This window comes from Salvia splendens, chromosome 13 (assembly GCF_004379255.2).
Source record: "Salvia splendens isolate huo1 chromosome 13, SspV2, whole genome shotgun sequence".
Lineage (NCBI taxonomy): Eukaryota > Viridiplantae > Streptophyta > Magnoliopsida > Lamiales > Lamiaceae > Salvia > Salvia splendens.
Window position 1 is genome coordinate 4,392,897 of NC_056044.1, and position 16,214 is coordinate 4,409,110.

General features: G+C 35.9%; 1 protein-coding gene across 1 annotated transcript; it reads left to right on the forward strand.

Annotated features, from left to right (window-relative positions):
- Nucleotides 1-11,989: 11,989 nt before the first annotated feature.
- LOC121760069 (RGG repeats nuclear RNA binding protein A-like) lies at nt 11,990-14,848 on the forward strand. Its single transcript, XM_042155671.1, has 7 exons — nt 11,990-12,398; nt 12,843-13,134; nt 13,220-13,285; nt 13,380-13,518; nt 13,706-13,861; nt 14,021-14,074; nt 14,375-14,848. The coding sequence occupies exons 1-7, from the start codon at nt 12,206-12,208 to the stop codon at nt 14,555-14,557; spliced, it is 1,083 nt and encodes a 360-aa protein (XP_042011605.1). The 5' UTR covers nt 11,990-12,205; the 3' UTR covers nt 14,558-14,848.
- The last annotated feature ends 1,366 nt before the right edge of the window (nt 14,849-16,214 follow it).

Below are 16,214 nucleotides of genomic sequence, written 5' to 3' on the forward strand. Positions count from 1 at the left end.
GTTCATTAAATAAATTATGGTAATAGTTCATTAATTATAATTGAGATATTATATATAGTTTCAATTAAAATTAAATCATGTACTAGTCTTTATGTTAGTACGTAATAAGTATATCACGAGTACCAAAATTGAATTTGTGACCCCAATTTTAGTCTATATTAATCATCGTAAAATTGTTGTAAAGAAAACTATACAACTATACATGTATATTCATTGCTTATATAAAATTTTTGTCAATTATGGTGTGATGTTACTCAGAGAAAGCATGGAACATTTTTGTTGTTTTCTTCAATTCCAATTGATTGTACTACTAAGTAACAAAAACATATTAGAAAAATGTGTAAAATAAAAGCAATGGGAAAAGGACAGAAGAAGAAAGAATAGTAAAAATGTAAACAAGGAAAAAGACGTGAGAAATCGCATGCTTCAAATAGAGATTGATTTATGACACATAACAAAACATCTGTCGCTGGTCGGAATTTCTTCGTCTATTGTTTCACGACAAAAGTCTTTCAACTATAATTATTCACGGATTTTTGGAAAAATGTACTCCATATTATTCATGCATTTATAAATACAGAAATGATAGCATACTTTATAAATAGATACATCATATATTACTACACTAATCATTATTATTGACATTTTAATGTTTAAAAAATCAAATTAAATATATTATAAAATAACAAACTATGCTAAATTTAGGTTTATGACATATCATTTCTCTTTATAAATAATAGTATTGGCTCATCGGAGACATGTAGGATGTACCCACATTTGCATTTTTTTTTCTTTTATCATATATCTCGTGAATAAGAACATTAAATTTACAAATTTTACAAATACAAAAGTGATATAGTATTTATTTTATTTTTGGAGTGTTTAAAAAATTGAGCTTCAATTTTCATTTAATTTGAAATTTTAATACTTGTCAGCGTAATTTGCACTATATTACCACCGAATGGATCTAAATTCCACATTCAAACCAAATCCATATGGGAGTCCAACTATAGATCACAAAGGAACAAAAAGAAATTAAAGTAATAATAAAAAAAGGAAGAGATTCAATAATGTGATGAACTTTTTACTATTAGTGGCCACAAAGAGTTAAAATAAAGAAGCTGTCATGTGTGGGACTCCAATCCCATGAAAGCTTGAAATTTAGTGACTAAAATGATTAGCCAAATTAAAAACCATTTAAAACCCAGATTTCAATAAATAAACAACAAATGGTTGTGTAATTTCTTTTTGTGGGGCTATTGACCACTTTTTGCTTTATGAAAAGCCAAGGTTTGAAAGTTTAAGTATTGGAATTAGGGAAAGGGATGGGCCATTCAAAGTTGCATTCTTTATTTGATTCCTTTCACACATAGGATTACCCATTTTGAAACCCAAAACCTAATAGTCGGTTAAATCGTTGGTAGATCCATAACTGAAAAAAGAAACAAACTTGAAAACCCAAAAAAAATCGATCAATAACGTTTGTTTTGAATCAAAACCACCTATTACTGATGTCAGTTATAGTTAATACTGGTATTAGTATTTTTAGAACCATCGTTTCGTCACAAATATTGACGATTCTTGAACCGACCACATCCCTTACAATTTTTCACTGCAAAATGGAAATGTCATTTTGTAATAAGAAATCTCAAATGATTTATCGGTTGTTTGTCACTACAAAAAACTCGTTTTTTTATCAACAAACATACAAGCAGTGGCGTATCCAGCTTGGAAAAAGGGGTACAACTGTACCCCAAATCAGTATACTAATACCATGTATTAAGCTACGTTTCCAAGAAATCGTTGGTAGTCTAGTGGTTCTGCTCTCAACTTTTAATACAGAGGCTCTGAGTTCGTTCGAATCCTCTTGCTGCATCTAGTTTCGAATTTTTATTTTTTGTTTTGATTTCTTTACCCTCTTTTCCTGGTTTATTCTATTCTAATTAATTGAAAGTTTTATTATGTTACTTATTTCAATTCTTTTTCTCTTTTGTTTTGCTAAAATAATTTATTTACTTTTCTATTCATGTATTGTTTTATTCAAACAATTAAAAGTTCTATAGCCTTTTAGTACATCTTTTTCTTATCTTATTTTATTAAAACTATGGATTTACTGTTTCTGTTTAGTTTTAACCAAACAATTTAAAAAATAAATGTATTACTATCTTTATGTTTGTTAAAGCAATTGAAAGATTAAATTTATGTTCTTCATGAGCAACTATATGCTTTCTTGTTTAGTCATTATATTCGCATTTATACAAGATATTCGTATTCAAGATAATGAAAAGGGATTGTCTGGATTTTAAAATTACCATATTATTTATCGTACTCCAAATCGAAAATTCTGAATACGCCACTGCATACAAGCGGATTACATCCTGCAATATTAGTGGCAAATCTTCGGCGGACAATCAATTGGTGACGTTGCCGGCGAATTTACTAGCAAAGTTGTCCCGATATCCGCACCTTTTAATGTCAATTTCAAGTTGTTAATTAAGAACTTTGCTCAAAATAAGAAATGATTAAAACTTTTGGGCTATTGAGTGCACGAAAAACTTCCATAACATTCCAGGTTTTTAGTAAATTCTTTAGAATAAAATAATGATAAGATAAATCGCTGATTCTAAAATTTATGATAAATTGAAAAATCAACAAAGTAGGACTTTAGCCTAATAACTAATAAGTGAAATACTTCGAATTTTAATATATAATGTATAATAAAGTTGTTATCGCAAGCTTAATAACATGTAATTCAAGTCTAGGGCATAATTAGCTCACGCACTTGTGATTTTTTAAAGTTCGAAATTAATATTTGATAATCGAAGCAAATAGTGAGAAAAGGGCCGGCCCAGAGGCCCATTTAATTGAATTATAGAATCAAGTCGACGGGCCAATGGACCAATATAAAGGGATTAATTTTCTTCTTATTGTTGATAGCCCAATGGATCAAGAAATTGGCTCTATATATTTATTTTGATAGCCGAAGTAATTTTCCAAAGTGGATGAAGTCCATGAAATTGGGACAACTAAGACTTGACGACCTTAAACTTGTTATTTTGAGTTCAACTATATACTTCATCCGTCCATAAAGTGGTCCTTCGTTTTCATTTTGCCAGTCAATCAAAATTAGTCTCATACCAAAATTCAATGATTCTCTCAATTTATTACTTTTATTTATCCATTTTTAATCTTTCTCTCCTACTTTATCTATCTTTTTCACTATATTTCTTCTACTTTACGCACATTATCTCTTTCTCTCGTTTAATTTACTAAATTTGCATTAAAACTCGTGCTTTCCATCAATAAAACTACTCCTTCCGTCCCCAAAGAGTATGAACTTTGGGTTCGGCACGAGTTCTAATAAATAAGGGAAAAAGTGAGAGAGAGAGAAAGGGTAGTGGAAATAATGTTAGTGGAGAGTGGAGTCCACATTATTATAATGGTATAAGTGTTAATGGTAATGGTATAAGTTGTAAATAAAATGATGTATATGGGTAGTATGTTGTTTGAATTTTTTAAAATTAGAAAGTTCATACTCTTTAGGGACGGATGAAAAATGAAATAGTTCATACTCTTTGGGGACGAGGGAGTATTTTTTATTGAAGGGATGAGTAGTTCGTGTTGAAAAGTAAAATGCGGAAAATAAAATACTCCAAAAGTTTTATCGACTACATTGTATCAGACTTGAATTGTTATTTGTAATACATTGTATATCCCTATTTATAGGATTAGAGAAGTAAATGCACCTAGGACTAAAACAATTGGAACTATAACGCTATAAATGCTATCCTCTTTCCAATACACTTGGGACTCTCATGTTCTCTTTTCAACACTCCACCTCAAGTTAAGTATCGAGTTTTTTGACACTTAACTTGCAAGATCTTCTTTTTGATAATTAGTTTATATTCGTATTTAGAAATCCTTCAATATTCATTGATAGTTTATGCCCATATCATAAAACTTCTTCAATTCACCATTGATAGTTTATACTCGTACCAAGAAGTTATATTTTTCTTCATTGAAAGTTTAGACTCGTTTGAAGGAGCTTCTTCATTTTTCTTCATGGAAAGTTTAGACTTATTTCAATGAGTTCTTCAATTTTTAGTTGACAAGTTTAACTCCTGTCAAGGAGCCAATCTAGAAATTTTTTACTCATGTCTGGGAGCCACTTAGATAGTTTTAGCTCGTACTTGGGAGCCATCTTAGACCGTTTTTGCTCGTATACAGGAGCCATCTTAGACAGTTTTAGCTTGTACCTAGGAGCCATTTTGGAAGGGGACTTGGAAAGAGACGAAAACGCGATTAGAATGCAGATCAACTTATACGGAATGATAACTGAACCGGTCGGATCAGTTAGCAAATATCGTTGCCACTTAATCACTGCATTTTTGCTCTCGCTCTTTCTTTCTTACCAAAGTAATTTATAAACTCCTAATTTTGCACTACTTTAACAGTAAAGCGGCAAGTTCGGGGTCAATCCCACAGAGAAGTTGGTGTGTCGAGTGTGTGAGTAGTGAACAGGGGGGTTGGCTGCTGCCACTCTTTAACTTGGGAGTTTTTAACTACTGTTTTTACTCTAGGCAGAATTAAACTAGCTAGCTTGATCAACGAAACTTTAACTACTGGGTCAAGTGAATTGCAGATAACAGCGGAAAAGTAAATGCGAGGATGAAAACGAAAATAACTTTGATTAAACTAAACTGAGTACAACGTGAAATTTAAACTAAGCTAACACTTCGGAAACTAAGAAAGCGGTAAAAACTGAGAAGAATCTCAACGGGAAACTTAAGATAACGCTAACAGAAAACAAGTATTCTGCAGCGCTTCTTTGATTGCCCTTTTTAACTACGCACTACTTTATCTAAGCTAAGCTATTCTAGAGAACTGGACTAAGCTAGAGAACTAAACTAAGCTAAACTAGACGGAAAGTAAAAGATTCCCCTCCCTCTTGTGATGGCACACCCTCTATTTATAAGCTCGATTCAGCCTCCAGCTGGATAACGATCTTGACAGGGAATATTTGCTCATGCTGAGAATGAGCGACTCAGTGATTGCTACGTGCCTTTCTTCTAGAATGACGACGCTTTTGAGTAACAGATTCATGACTCAGCTCCGTCCTTGATAACAGAATGGTGCGCCATATCCGGCTCATTTCCTCACGTGTTCTTCTTCTAAAAGCCAGCGGTCCCCACCTAACTGCTTGACCACTTCCCCTTGATCAACTCCCCTGATTCTTGGCCTTTTATCGCCTTTTGTACTTGCTTGATCAGTTCGGACTTGCTGCCTTGGTCAAGTGGCATTTCTGCACATTTAACACTTGTTTTGCGCGATAAACCGATCAAGTAGCATACATTTTACCCTTAAACCAATGCATGAAATGAGCCTTATCACATATTATATAGTTTGTGCTCGTATCCAGGAGCCATCTTACAGTTTTGAACTGGATTTACCTAGCAATCCAAAACCTTTATTTTGGTAGGCCATTCTCGACCCATTTCAGCTCAAATACAATGAGCCCTTTTTTTTTCTTTTTCGTTTTTTTTTCTTTCTTGAGCCCAACACTAGCCCAAAATTGACCGTGTTTTCGTTTCTTGAAAGCTTTATATTGAGAAGACGGTCAAACAATGCCTCATTTCCTTTTGTGCTTCTCTTCTTGGCAACAACCTATTAGTGGCGCCAAATCCGACGAGTAATCATCTAACTCCGTCCAACACTTATGGTTGACTCCTCCCTTTGCACGGAGATGCATTTTGGGCTCCATTTGGAAACACTTCTCCGACACCCAATTTTACAGCCTCAATCTTGTGTTGGGAGTGATTGATAACACATCAACATACTTTGCTGCTTACGTCAAAAGCACAAGCTGACCATAAAACTCCAAGGAAAAAAGACAATTATACACCACCACTTTCCAAATCACACTCTCACAGTTGAGGCATCTTCTCCGGCACTTTTGTTGGCAATGATACTTTGAACTTTGCAGCTTAATTTGACAACGTTCTCTGCCGCCGAGACTCCTTTTCCTCTATCTTCTTCTTGCTTTGTCGAAGAGACCCCTTTTTCTCTTGCTTCTTCTCGACAGTGGCAAGACTCCATCACTGGCTCCTTTATCCATGATTTCTCCTTCTACGGCTGTGGGTGGAATTATCCGGCAGTAGTAGTTCTTTCCTCCTCGGTCGGATGGTTCATTGAACAAACTTGCTCTAGTTACCATTGCAACACATCCAACCGTCTCTTCTCTTGGCAATGTTTTCACGTCTAGAGCCTCTACGATCTCTTCCTATTGGCGTCTGCCTTTCCCAACGATTTGCTCTTTCCTCCCCGGTGGTCGTTCCACCGCTAGCATATTCATCTGATTTGAAGGGGAATCATCTGGCCGAATACCTTATTCTAGGATCGTACAATGTTGATCTGTGCCATCCGTGGTCTCCCTCGGTGCACCTGCTCGCCTAGTTAATTTATAGCAACCGCTTGTTCGGCTGATGAAGACTGATTTTGTAGATATGATATGTCTTGTTGGAGGAGAAACTCGTCACCCACAAATCCTGCACAACATTAGGCAGCACATGCAGAAAATCAAGGATTTCTATGGCGGATTACTTGCCCAAGATGATCAGGTTATTGCTGAAAACATGTTTACAGAAGCATGCTTTCTAGTATGTATTTTGGAACAAAGTAACGAAGTCACCCGAATCATAATTCATTGCAATGGAATGAGTAGTGTGATTTTTTCTCTACGTGATCATATTTTTATGTTAGAAAACCAAATTCCTTTGTTTCTAATAACCATCAAGTTCTGCTAAGGGAGCACTTAAGCGCACAAGTTTATGGAGATAATAGCTTGGTGGATCTTCCATGGGACAACCAATAGGAGTCGATGCACTTTCATTTCTTGGAAGCGACATATCTCATCTATGTCTCTCATCCACCTGGTTTCGAGAAAAATCTCAACCAACAAGCCTGAGCTCCCAACCAACAAGCCGCTCCCAATCTAGTGCAGGAGCTTAGATTCATACCAAATCGTTCTGCCATACTTTAGGTACAGAAAAGAATCAAATTTCGTCTAAGCTCTAGATGTTTGAAGGATATCAACTTTCGGCCAACATGCCTATCTAGGGTTCTTGAACTCCTCTTCTTTTGTGTATCAAGAGACACCAAAGTGTTGTTTACAAATCTTATTGCTTATGAGCTTTCCCCTAATCCATTTACTGATTATTGTATTATTTCATATGTGGGTTTTATGAAATCACTTCTTGAGAATACATCTGATGTGAAGTTGTTGAGGGAAGCCCACATACTATCTTGTATGATGGCCAATGATGAAGAATTGTTGGATGTCTTCAAGAATATTGACACGTTTAATATCTAAAACAATAATATTTTCCGTGTTGTTTATTCGCGCATAAGGAGACAATGTTGCAGTGAACTAAAACTTGGTATGCAAATTTTAAGAGTTCATACATCTTGATTCCATGGAAGATGGGTTCACTACATGCGGCAATTTTAGTTATCGGTGAAATGGCCTGAAATTTTATAACTAAAGAAATTAGTTAAAAATGTGTTAGAAATTGAATAAGTGAGGGGTAGGATTCTAGAAAATAAAATTAATTTGAAATGAAAGGGAAATAAGACAAGGAATAAAAAAAATGGATGAAAGAAATAGAAAAAGAAATTGGAAAAGTAAATGAGATTTTTATTCTTATGCATTCTTGTGGAACTTACGGGAATACTCTATCCCACACTTTTCACACTTTTACCTCACAAACACCACTTCTGCTACACACACACGTTCCTCCACCCCGGACGAAGCCGCGCCCAACAACTACTGTCCTCCAACCACCGTCGCCTCTGACTTCTCGTCTCTGTCTCAACCTCTCTCCCACTGCACGAACACAAATAGGATACGCTCCATCTCTTTCCTTTCGGCGTTACTGTTGCCCAACAGTTTCCGGCGATGTCACTGCCGTTTTCTGGCAAAGTGGACTTTGTGTAAGCAACCTCCTTGCACCTCTTATTTTCCCAATTTTATCATTAATTGAAAGCTAGGGTTGTGTTTCACATTTCGAAATTAAGTAATAAAACGAAATTCTAAAATTTTGATGGAAGATTGTTTCCTTATACATCATTTGGGGAAAATTTGGCAGGGAAAAAAATTTGGGACATCCCTTGGTTGGGAAATTATTTGAGGTGTTTCGCATATTTCAGTTAAGTTGTTGTTTTTTATGAATTTGAGTATCTATTCATGGTCTTTGAAAGTAAGCTTTTGAATATTTGAGAATTAATTATAATGAATTGAACATGGAATCCAAATGAAATTGATGGGATGATTAGAGTATATAATCGTAGTTGGATTATCTTAGATAGTATGTACTTGGAGTATACAAGTAGGAATCGTGTTGTAGTGAAAGAAACCAAAGAGGCAGAAATATTGTGTCATGTTCTGGCAGCATATTTCTACTCCAGTTCAACCAAGGAAATGACCTCATTTTCTTACCAAATTTTAGTTGAACATAGTTTTCTTACCAAGGAAACGACCTCATTTTCTACTCCAGTTCAACCAAGGAAACAACCTCATTTTCTTACCAAATTTTGGATTTTGAGGTAGTATATTCTACATTAAGTCTTAATTTCTGAATTAAGCCTATGTGATTGTATGTATAATATTTTGTGCTATTCAGTGATACAATATATGATCTGTATATGTTGCTTATAACGTGAATTATGTGAATTCTAAAACATGAGATGGTATTGAGAGAATTGAAAAGTTAATATGTTAATTTGATATAACCTGGTGTGAACGAACAGAAGTTGTTGATGTGTCATGATAGATATTATTAGAAATGAGTATGGATATGGAAATAAGTATACATGAATGTGTTTATGCCGCGTGATTGAGTGTGTTCTGTGGGTACAGTTTGGCATGCCATAGGATAACATTGCTGCATTATCTGTGATCACTCGTCTTCTGGATAACCGAAGTGTGGATCGTCTGAAATCAAATCTGATCAGTATCTGATATGTTCGATATCTGTATCTGATTATCTGGTTATCTGTCTGCACCCTAAATGGGTGGTCTGTGCGGAGTCCTCTTGAGGAATAAATCCACGTCTGTATCTGATTCTATTTCTGATCTGGTCCGCGTACCCTAGTTTGTCACTAGCTAGCTTTTGCATTTGGGTAATCCTTTCGGATTTGCTAGTTGTGTCATGTATAGGAAGTGTAATGTAATTGGAACGTTTTTATACATTTTCGTTAAACATCTATATTTTATAAATAGTGATCCATGTTGTATAAATATATATAGACGTTATATAACAATTTTTCCATTTGTTCAAGTAAAGGAAATTAGTTTCTTTTTATATAAAAAGAAAAGAAGAATCAAGTATTTTATACTTGTTCGAGTTTGTACCAAAATGTGACATCACTTATTCGATTATTAAATTAATTGGGTAAGGGGTGTTACAATCGGTCTCTTCCAATTGGCGTTTGCCTTTCCCAACGACATGCTCTTTCCTCCCCAGTGGTCGTTCCACCACTGGCATATTCATCTGATTTAAAGGGGAATCGTCCGTTCGAATACCTTGTTATAGGATTGTACATCGTGTCTCCTTTAGCGGCTTCTCTCTTTCCCAACCAACTGACTATTAACCACCATTGGTTTTCTTCTCGGTTACTGATCCATATCTCCCCCCTTGTGACAGATTCCTCAAATTCATCGATTTCACTGTCTTCTCTCTTCAGCAATATATTTCCTCTTCGAGTTTGCGGGTTCGAAGATTTCTCTAGCATGAATCTCCAAGTTTGCGGGTTCGAAGATTTGCGTATGATCCAAATATACTATTGGTCTATCTGACAGTGAAAGTTTTTTTAGAAATAATGAGATAAAATTTTCAAGCCGTATACAGGAGATACTCTAACTATTACTTTGGGTGGTTTGGTACAGTATACCGTACTTTGAGTGTCATACCATATACCGTACCGAAAGTTACGGTATGACAAAACACCATACCGATACCGTACCGAATTTTTCGGTACCGGAAATTCGGTATGGTAGTTTTTAATACCGTTACCATACCGTGTTTTCGGTATACCGTACTTTTGCGCTGTACCGAACTTCAGTACGACATACCGTTATACCGGAAAAATAATATATTATACCCAAAATATTAAAAAAAAACAATTCTAATATATTATACCCAAAATATTGTTCAACTACTTCAAAAAATATAAAACAATTAAACTTCATACCGTCATTCTAATATTCAAATTTATAAAACTTCGATAACCAAACCAAAAACAAATTATAAAATCATGAGCAAAATTATCTTCATTTCTTGGAACCTTGTTGGTGAATTTGACAAAAGACATTACTTGTAGATGAGACTGAAAATGGAGGATCTAACCTACTATAAATATAAGGGTTTTATATACATAATAATAATCCTATAAATATAACATAAATATTATATATATATAAGTATATATATATTTAATAATCAACGGTATACCGGTATACCACGGTATACCGCGGTATAGGAAATTTAATACCGTTACCGTACCGAAAACTACGGTATAGCGAAAAATTGGTATTTTCGGTATTTTTTCGGTACGGTAAGTCCGGTATTTCGGTACACCCCTAACTATTACTACCTCCATCCCACAATAAGAGTCACATTTTGCTATTTCTGTCCGTCCCAAAATAAGACCCACATTCCACTTTTACCATAAATGGTAAATAAGACCCACATTCCACTAATTCACTTCAATCACATTTTATTTTAAAACCAATATAAAAAGTGGGCCACATATTCCACTAACTTTTCCAATTCACTATTATTTACATTTCTTAAAATTCGTGCCCACACCAAATGTGACTCCTATTGTAGGACGGAGGTAGTACAATTCATGGAAACTGACAATAATATGTAGAATAAAAATTACAACGAAAATAATAAACAAACCGAACTATAAGTCGAGTTGAGGAAAGTATTCTTTCCACAAGACAAATTACACCCCGGCTAGTGCTCACGGAATGACTTTCTCCTAGCGTGTAGAAGCACCTTAAAACCTCTAGGCACTGGCGAACTTGATGGAGTTCCGATAATCGAGCTAAACAATGCTCCTAGGATGCACACTATGACATAGAGAGCTAGAGAGAGTAGAGAGTGTATGTTGTGGTATGTTATTCTGCTACAAACTCCTAACCTATTTATAGGTAGGAAATACCAAATTAAAGGTCGTCCAATGAAGACGCTTCATAAAGTATTTGGGGTTTACTCAATGCTAAAGGCTAAAGGACTTGGTCACGTAAAAAGCTAAAGATTTTTCCATCACATTTTTGTCACGTTTTTCTACCGAGAGTGATTGTTACTTAATTCCCTAGCTATGTTCTCTGTAATTGGAAAAGAACAAATTCTAAGTTTGAGTCTTGTTCGAAAGAGTTGATGTCGTCTAAGCTATTAATCTACCTTAGAGGCTTAGATATTTCTGAGGTTGTATTGTCAACACTTTTCACACAAAAAGAGTCTATTATAGAATACATTTGGTTGTACATTTTTAAGTAATCAGTTTAGTAGAATCATTTTAACTTTCAAGTGTACATTGCTAGTAAATATTCATTCTAGTCAATTTAACAACTTAGAAAAATAATCAAATAACATAAATTTGATATTTCTCCCGGGACATGAAAAGCCGAAATACATTACTTGATTTTATATACTATCAGACTTAAATTAATGATATACAAAATCTGCTAAAGTTATGGAGATTTAAAAATTATACTAATGTACTTAATTAATTACTTTTAAAAATTTACAAAATTTATATGGAGTAATTTATTTTGGCAATTTAATTTGTTAATAAACCCTAAGCACCGCCGCCGCTTATAGTAGTAAACAATTATATAGACGAAATAAAGTCCAAATAAGGGGAGTAATAAAATAAGACAAAAAATCTAGCAGTGCACACGAGCTCTATACCATAGAATAGAACAAACACACAACAATAAAATAAATCCACCACTTTGAAGATTGAATTACACACAGTCTCCTTTCTCTCACTATCCTTTGCTACTAGGGTTTCAACAAACCCTATCCCTCTTCTTTGTTTTCACGATCTCTCACCTCTATACACAATGATTCAACGGAGTCAATAGGGGCTTTTACAATTTGAAGGCTAGAGCTTTGCTATCTGCTGCGGGGAAGAAATGGCGACGGCTAATCCTTTCGACTTGTTGGGGGATGATGATGCTGAGGACCCATCACTGCTCCTAGCTGCTCAGCAGCATAAAATTGACCCGAAGAAAGCTGGAGCTCCCTCGGCTAAGACGGCTGCGGGAAAGCAGGAGCCGCCGCCGCAGGCGAAGCTTCCTACGAAGCCTCTCCCTCCGGCTCAGGCTGGTGAGAGCTCTCTCTTTAGTATTATTGCCAATTTCTTCGGTGAATTGGGATAAATACCTTTTTAGGGTTGTTTAATTTGGAAATATGAGTTCAGAATTGCTATTTCAATTTGTCTTCGTATATGTTTTTGTATCAAAGTTTCAGTCTTTCATTGAAATTGGTGGCTTTGAATTAGAATTGGTATTTGTCTCTGCTCCTGAACTTTGAATTCGAGTTGTAGTGTTGGAAACCTAGGAATCTGTTAAGATTTGAATCCCTCATGATTTGTTAACAGTAATGGTTTTGTCTGTAAAGTTTAAAAATATCTTGGTTTTACGGATGATTTGTTACCATTTGTAGTTTTATGTATTTCAGAATTCTGTTATCAATTTGGTGTATTTCTTAACCACATTGTACTATCCATATGTTCACTTCACCCACTTTTTACTTTGTACCTTTGAGTAGTGAGAGAGGCTGAATCTGCAAGAGGTGGTCGAGGTGGAGCACGTGGTCGTGGACGTGGGTCGTACAGAGACTCCCCCCAGAACAACAATTCGTATGGAAACAGGGAGGTCTCTGCTGGTCGAGTTGCGTCTGATGATTTTGATGCTGAAAAGTCTTATGAAAGGCGTGGTGGTTATGGTGGGCCTCGTGGGTCTTTCCGAGGTGGCCGCAGAGGTGGTTTCAGCAACGGAGATGGAGGAGAAGGCTATCGCCCTCGTAGACCGTTGGATCGCCGAAGCGGAACTGGCTATGGGTACATAACTTTCTCCGCTGGCTTATTATCTATTTGGCATGTTTGTTTGTATAATTACTGCTTGCTGAGTTAAATTTCTGTCCAGGTATGAGCCAAAGAGGGAAGGAGCTGGCCGTGGAAACTGGGGAACTCAGACTGATGAGCTGGTCAAGTGAGTATTTCCTGCTGCATTCTGCGATTGTGCTTAACTAATGCGGTCGCCATATTGTATTATGTTTGTTTCTCTAATGACTATTTTTGTGTAGTGTGGCTGAGGGTGTTGTTACTGAAGGTGAGAAAGTTGTGGATGTTGAGAAGCCCTCTGTTGAGGATGCTCCTGCTGCAGCTGATGGAGAAAAGGAGGCTTCCCGAAATGAAGTTGAAGAGAAGGAAGCTGAGGATAAGGTAAATGGATAATTTATTTTTTGCTCCATAGTAATTGAATTGAATTCTTGTGGTTACCTTAATTTTTGTTGTTCTCCATTTTTTAACCAAGACATGTTTTAACACACATTAATTGTATTCTGACATCTCTATTGATTTCATTTAAAGCTTACCTTGATTTGATATAGAGCTTTCATCTAAATAATAGGAAATGACACTGGATGAATATGAGAAGATTCTGGAGGAGAAACGAAAGGCTCTGCAGGCCCTCAAAACTGACAGCAGGAAGGTTGATGTTAAAGAGTTTGAATCCATGCAACAACTTTCAAACAAGAAAGCGGCTGTTGATGTTTTCATCAAACTGGTAATTGACTTGCACTTCTGAGAGATTGAAGCTATACTGTGTACTCTTATCAAGTTTGTTTCTTTTTCTGATTTAAGCTTCGAGATATGAGTTAGTTCTAATGTATCAGATAGTTTGCGCTGATTTACTAACTCTATTTCAAATGATTTACATGCGCAGGGTTCTGAGAAGGACAAAAAGGAGTTAGCTGAGAAAGAAGAGAGAGCTAAAAAGGTTTGTTTTGTATATAAATCAATTGTTCATCGATCCAAAATCTTCTACTGGATGGACTGTGCAAGTTTATTTTCTTACTTCTACAGTTCTATTGCAGTTATGATGGTTCTACCTGCATTGAATTATGGGTGACAATTCTAAATCTGCTGTTTATTTAACCACCTTAAAATATGTTGTTTCAGGATATTTGTGATATGATATATAAGGCTCATGTTTGATGGAGACACTAATATAGAAACAAAGTTGTTTAATAATACAGTGCGGCAGATTGCTCTGATAATTAAAGTTTTTTTTTTTCAGTCTGTGAGCATCAATGAGTTCCTGAAACCTGCTGACGGTGAGAAGTACTACAATCCCGGTCGTGGTCGGGGCCATGGACGTGGTGGTCCTAGAGGTGGTTATGGCGGAGGCAGTGAGACGAGCACTGTGAGGGCACCCGCCATCGAAGATCCAGGTCAGTTCCCCACCTTAGGCGGCAAATGAGTCGGTTTTCCTGTTTTGCTCCTGCGAGACAATATGGTACCAGGTTGAGCAGGAGTATGAGTGGAATAATGGTATGTGTAATGGAAAAAGTAGTAAGAAATTTGAAGCTTAAAAATGTATATCTAAGTCGTCTACTGTGATGTTCATGCAGTTGTGTTTCTATAATCCCCTTGCTTTGTTTTTCCTTAGTTACTATCTTTTAACTTTCTCAGGATATTTGTGTTGCTCAGATTTGTTTCTGAATATGACAAAATTAGTTCAGTTTATATTATTTCTCAGGTTTGATGGATAGATCATGTGTGTATATGTTCTGTTCAAGTATAAACTATTTTTAATCTATTAACATGAAAAGAATTAGATTTTTAATCTATTAACATGAAAATTTAGAACTTGATTCCTCTGTTTAGATTTTTAACTTGTTTTCAATACATCTTTTTTCACATTGACTTTTCATTTTTGTTAATGGTTTTGTTATTTTCAACATGTTATACTGGAATTGCATTTCCAAGCATGACGCTAGTGATTTAGCTTAGGCTCTATTTAATTTTATTTACTATTTATTTTAGGGTATTTTCGGCTTGGGCTTAATTAAAGCTTTGAGCTTAATTTAAGGGGGAAAGAATAAGCCGAATTAACTTAATTTCTTTTATTGTTCAACTGGGTAGAAAATGGGTTGAGTTATTAAGCTTTAGGCCATATTTTATTGCATTCACTCTGATTTTTATTATGATAGTTAATTATATATGAAAATTTTAACTTGTTTAATTTATAATTTAATATGCATGTATAACCGATAAAATTAGTGGATAATGAATATTTTTTTGGTTTTGAGTGTTAGATAGTAGTACTTAAAAATAAAGTGAAAAATTCCACCTTAGTTCTGTTATCCAATTTAATATCGATAAGTGGATTGTATGTGCGAAATATTTTGGGATAATAGCCATTTTTTTGTGAATACATGAAAAAATATTTTACACTCCTGTATACATGAAAAAATATTTAACTGGCCCCCTAATTCTAGCATTAAAAGTAGTAACAACCACATCAATTAGAGCATTAGCAAAGGGGCAACCTATGGCGCGCCACGTCAGCAGTTTTATCCTCCTACCTCCCCACCTGTAGTGGGACGCCCTAAGACGCGCCCTAAGGTGCACCCTATGGTGCGCCACATCATCATTTTATTGTTTTGTTTAATTAATTTAACTATTTTCAAATAACAAGTAACGAGTAAATAAAAAACGGTCTAAATAACAAACGGCGAAGTTTTAATAAGAAAAAGTTACATCATTGAACTAATAAAAAAAAAAAACTAAGTCGGACCAATTCCCAACTTCCGACGTAGCTCATCGAGTAACGCCCGGAGATATTCGGCTTCGTCGGGGTCGGTACACTTCTTGAGGGCCCTGTGCGTCTGCAACATCGTCCTTGCCATCGACGCTGTTGCTAACGACTCAAACGCGGTGGCCGGGTCGGGAGCTCTACCGGGACCGGAGCTTGGGTTGCAGCGGTCGAGGATGAGGTCGCGGTCGCCTTCCCCTTGGCCTTCGCAGCCTTGACGCCGGGAGGACGCCGGAAGGACACCGGTGTGCCAGAACTCCCTTCATCCACGTACGTCCGGTTGAGGTCAACCGGGTGACTGCCGCTGCCGCTGCTCGTG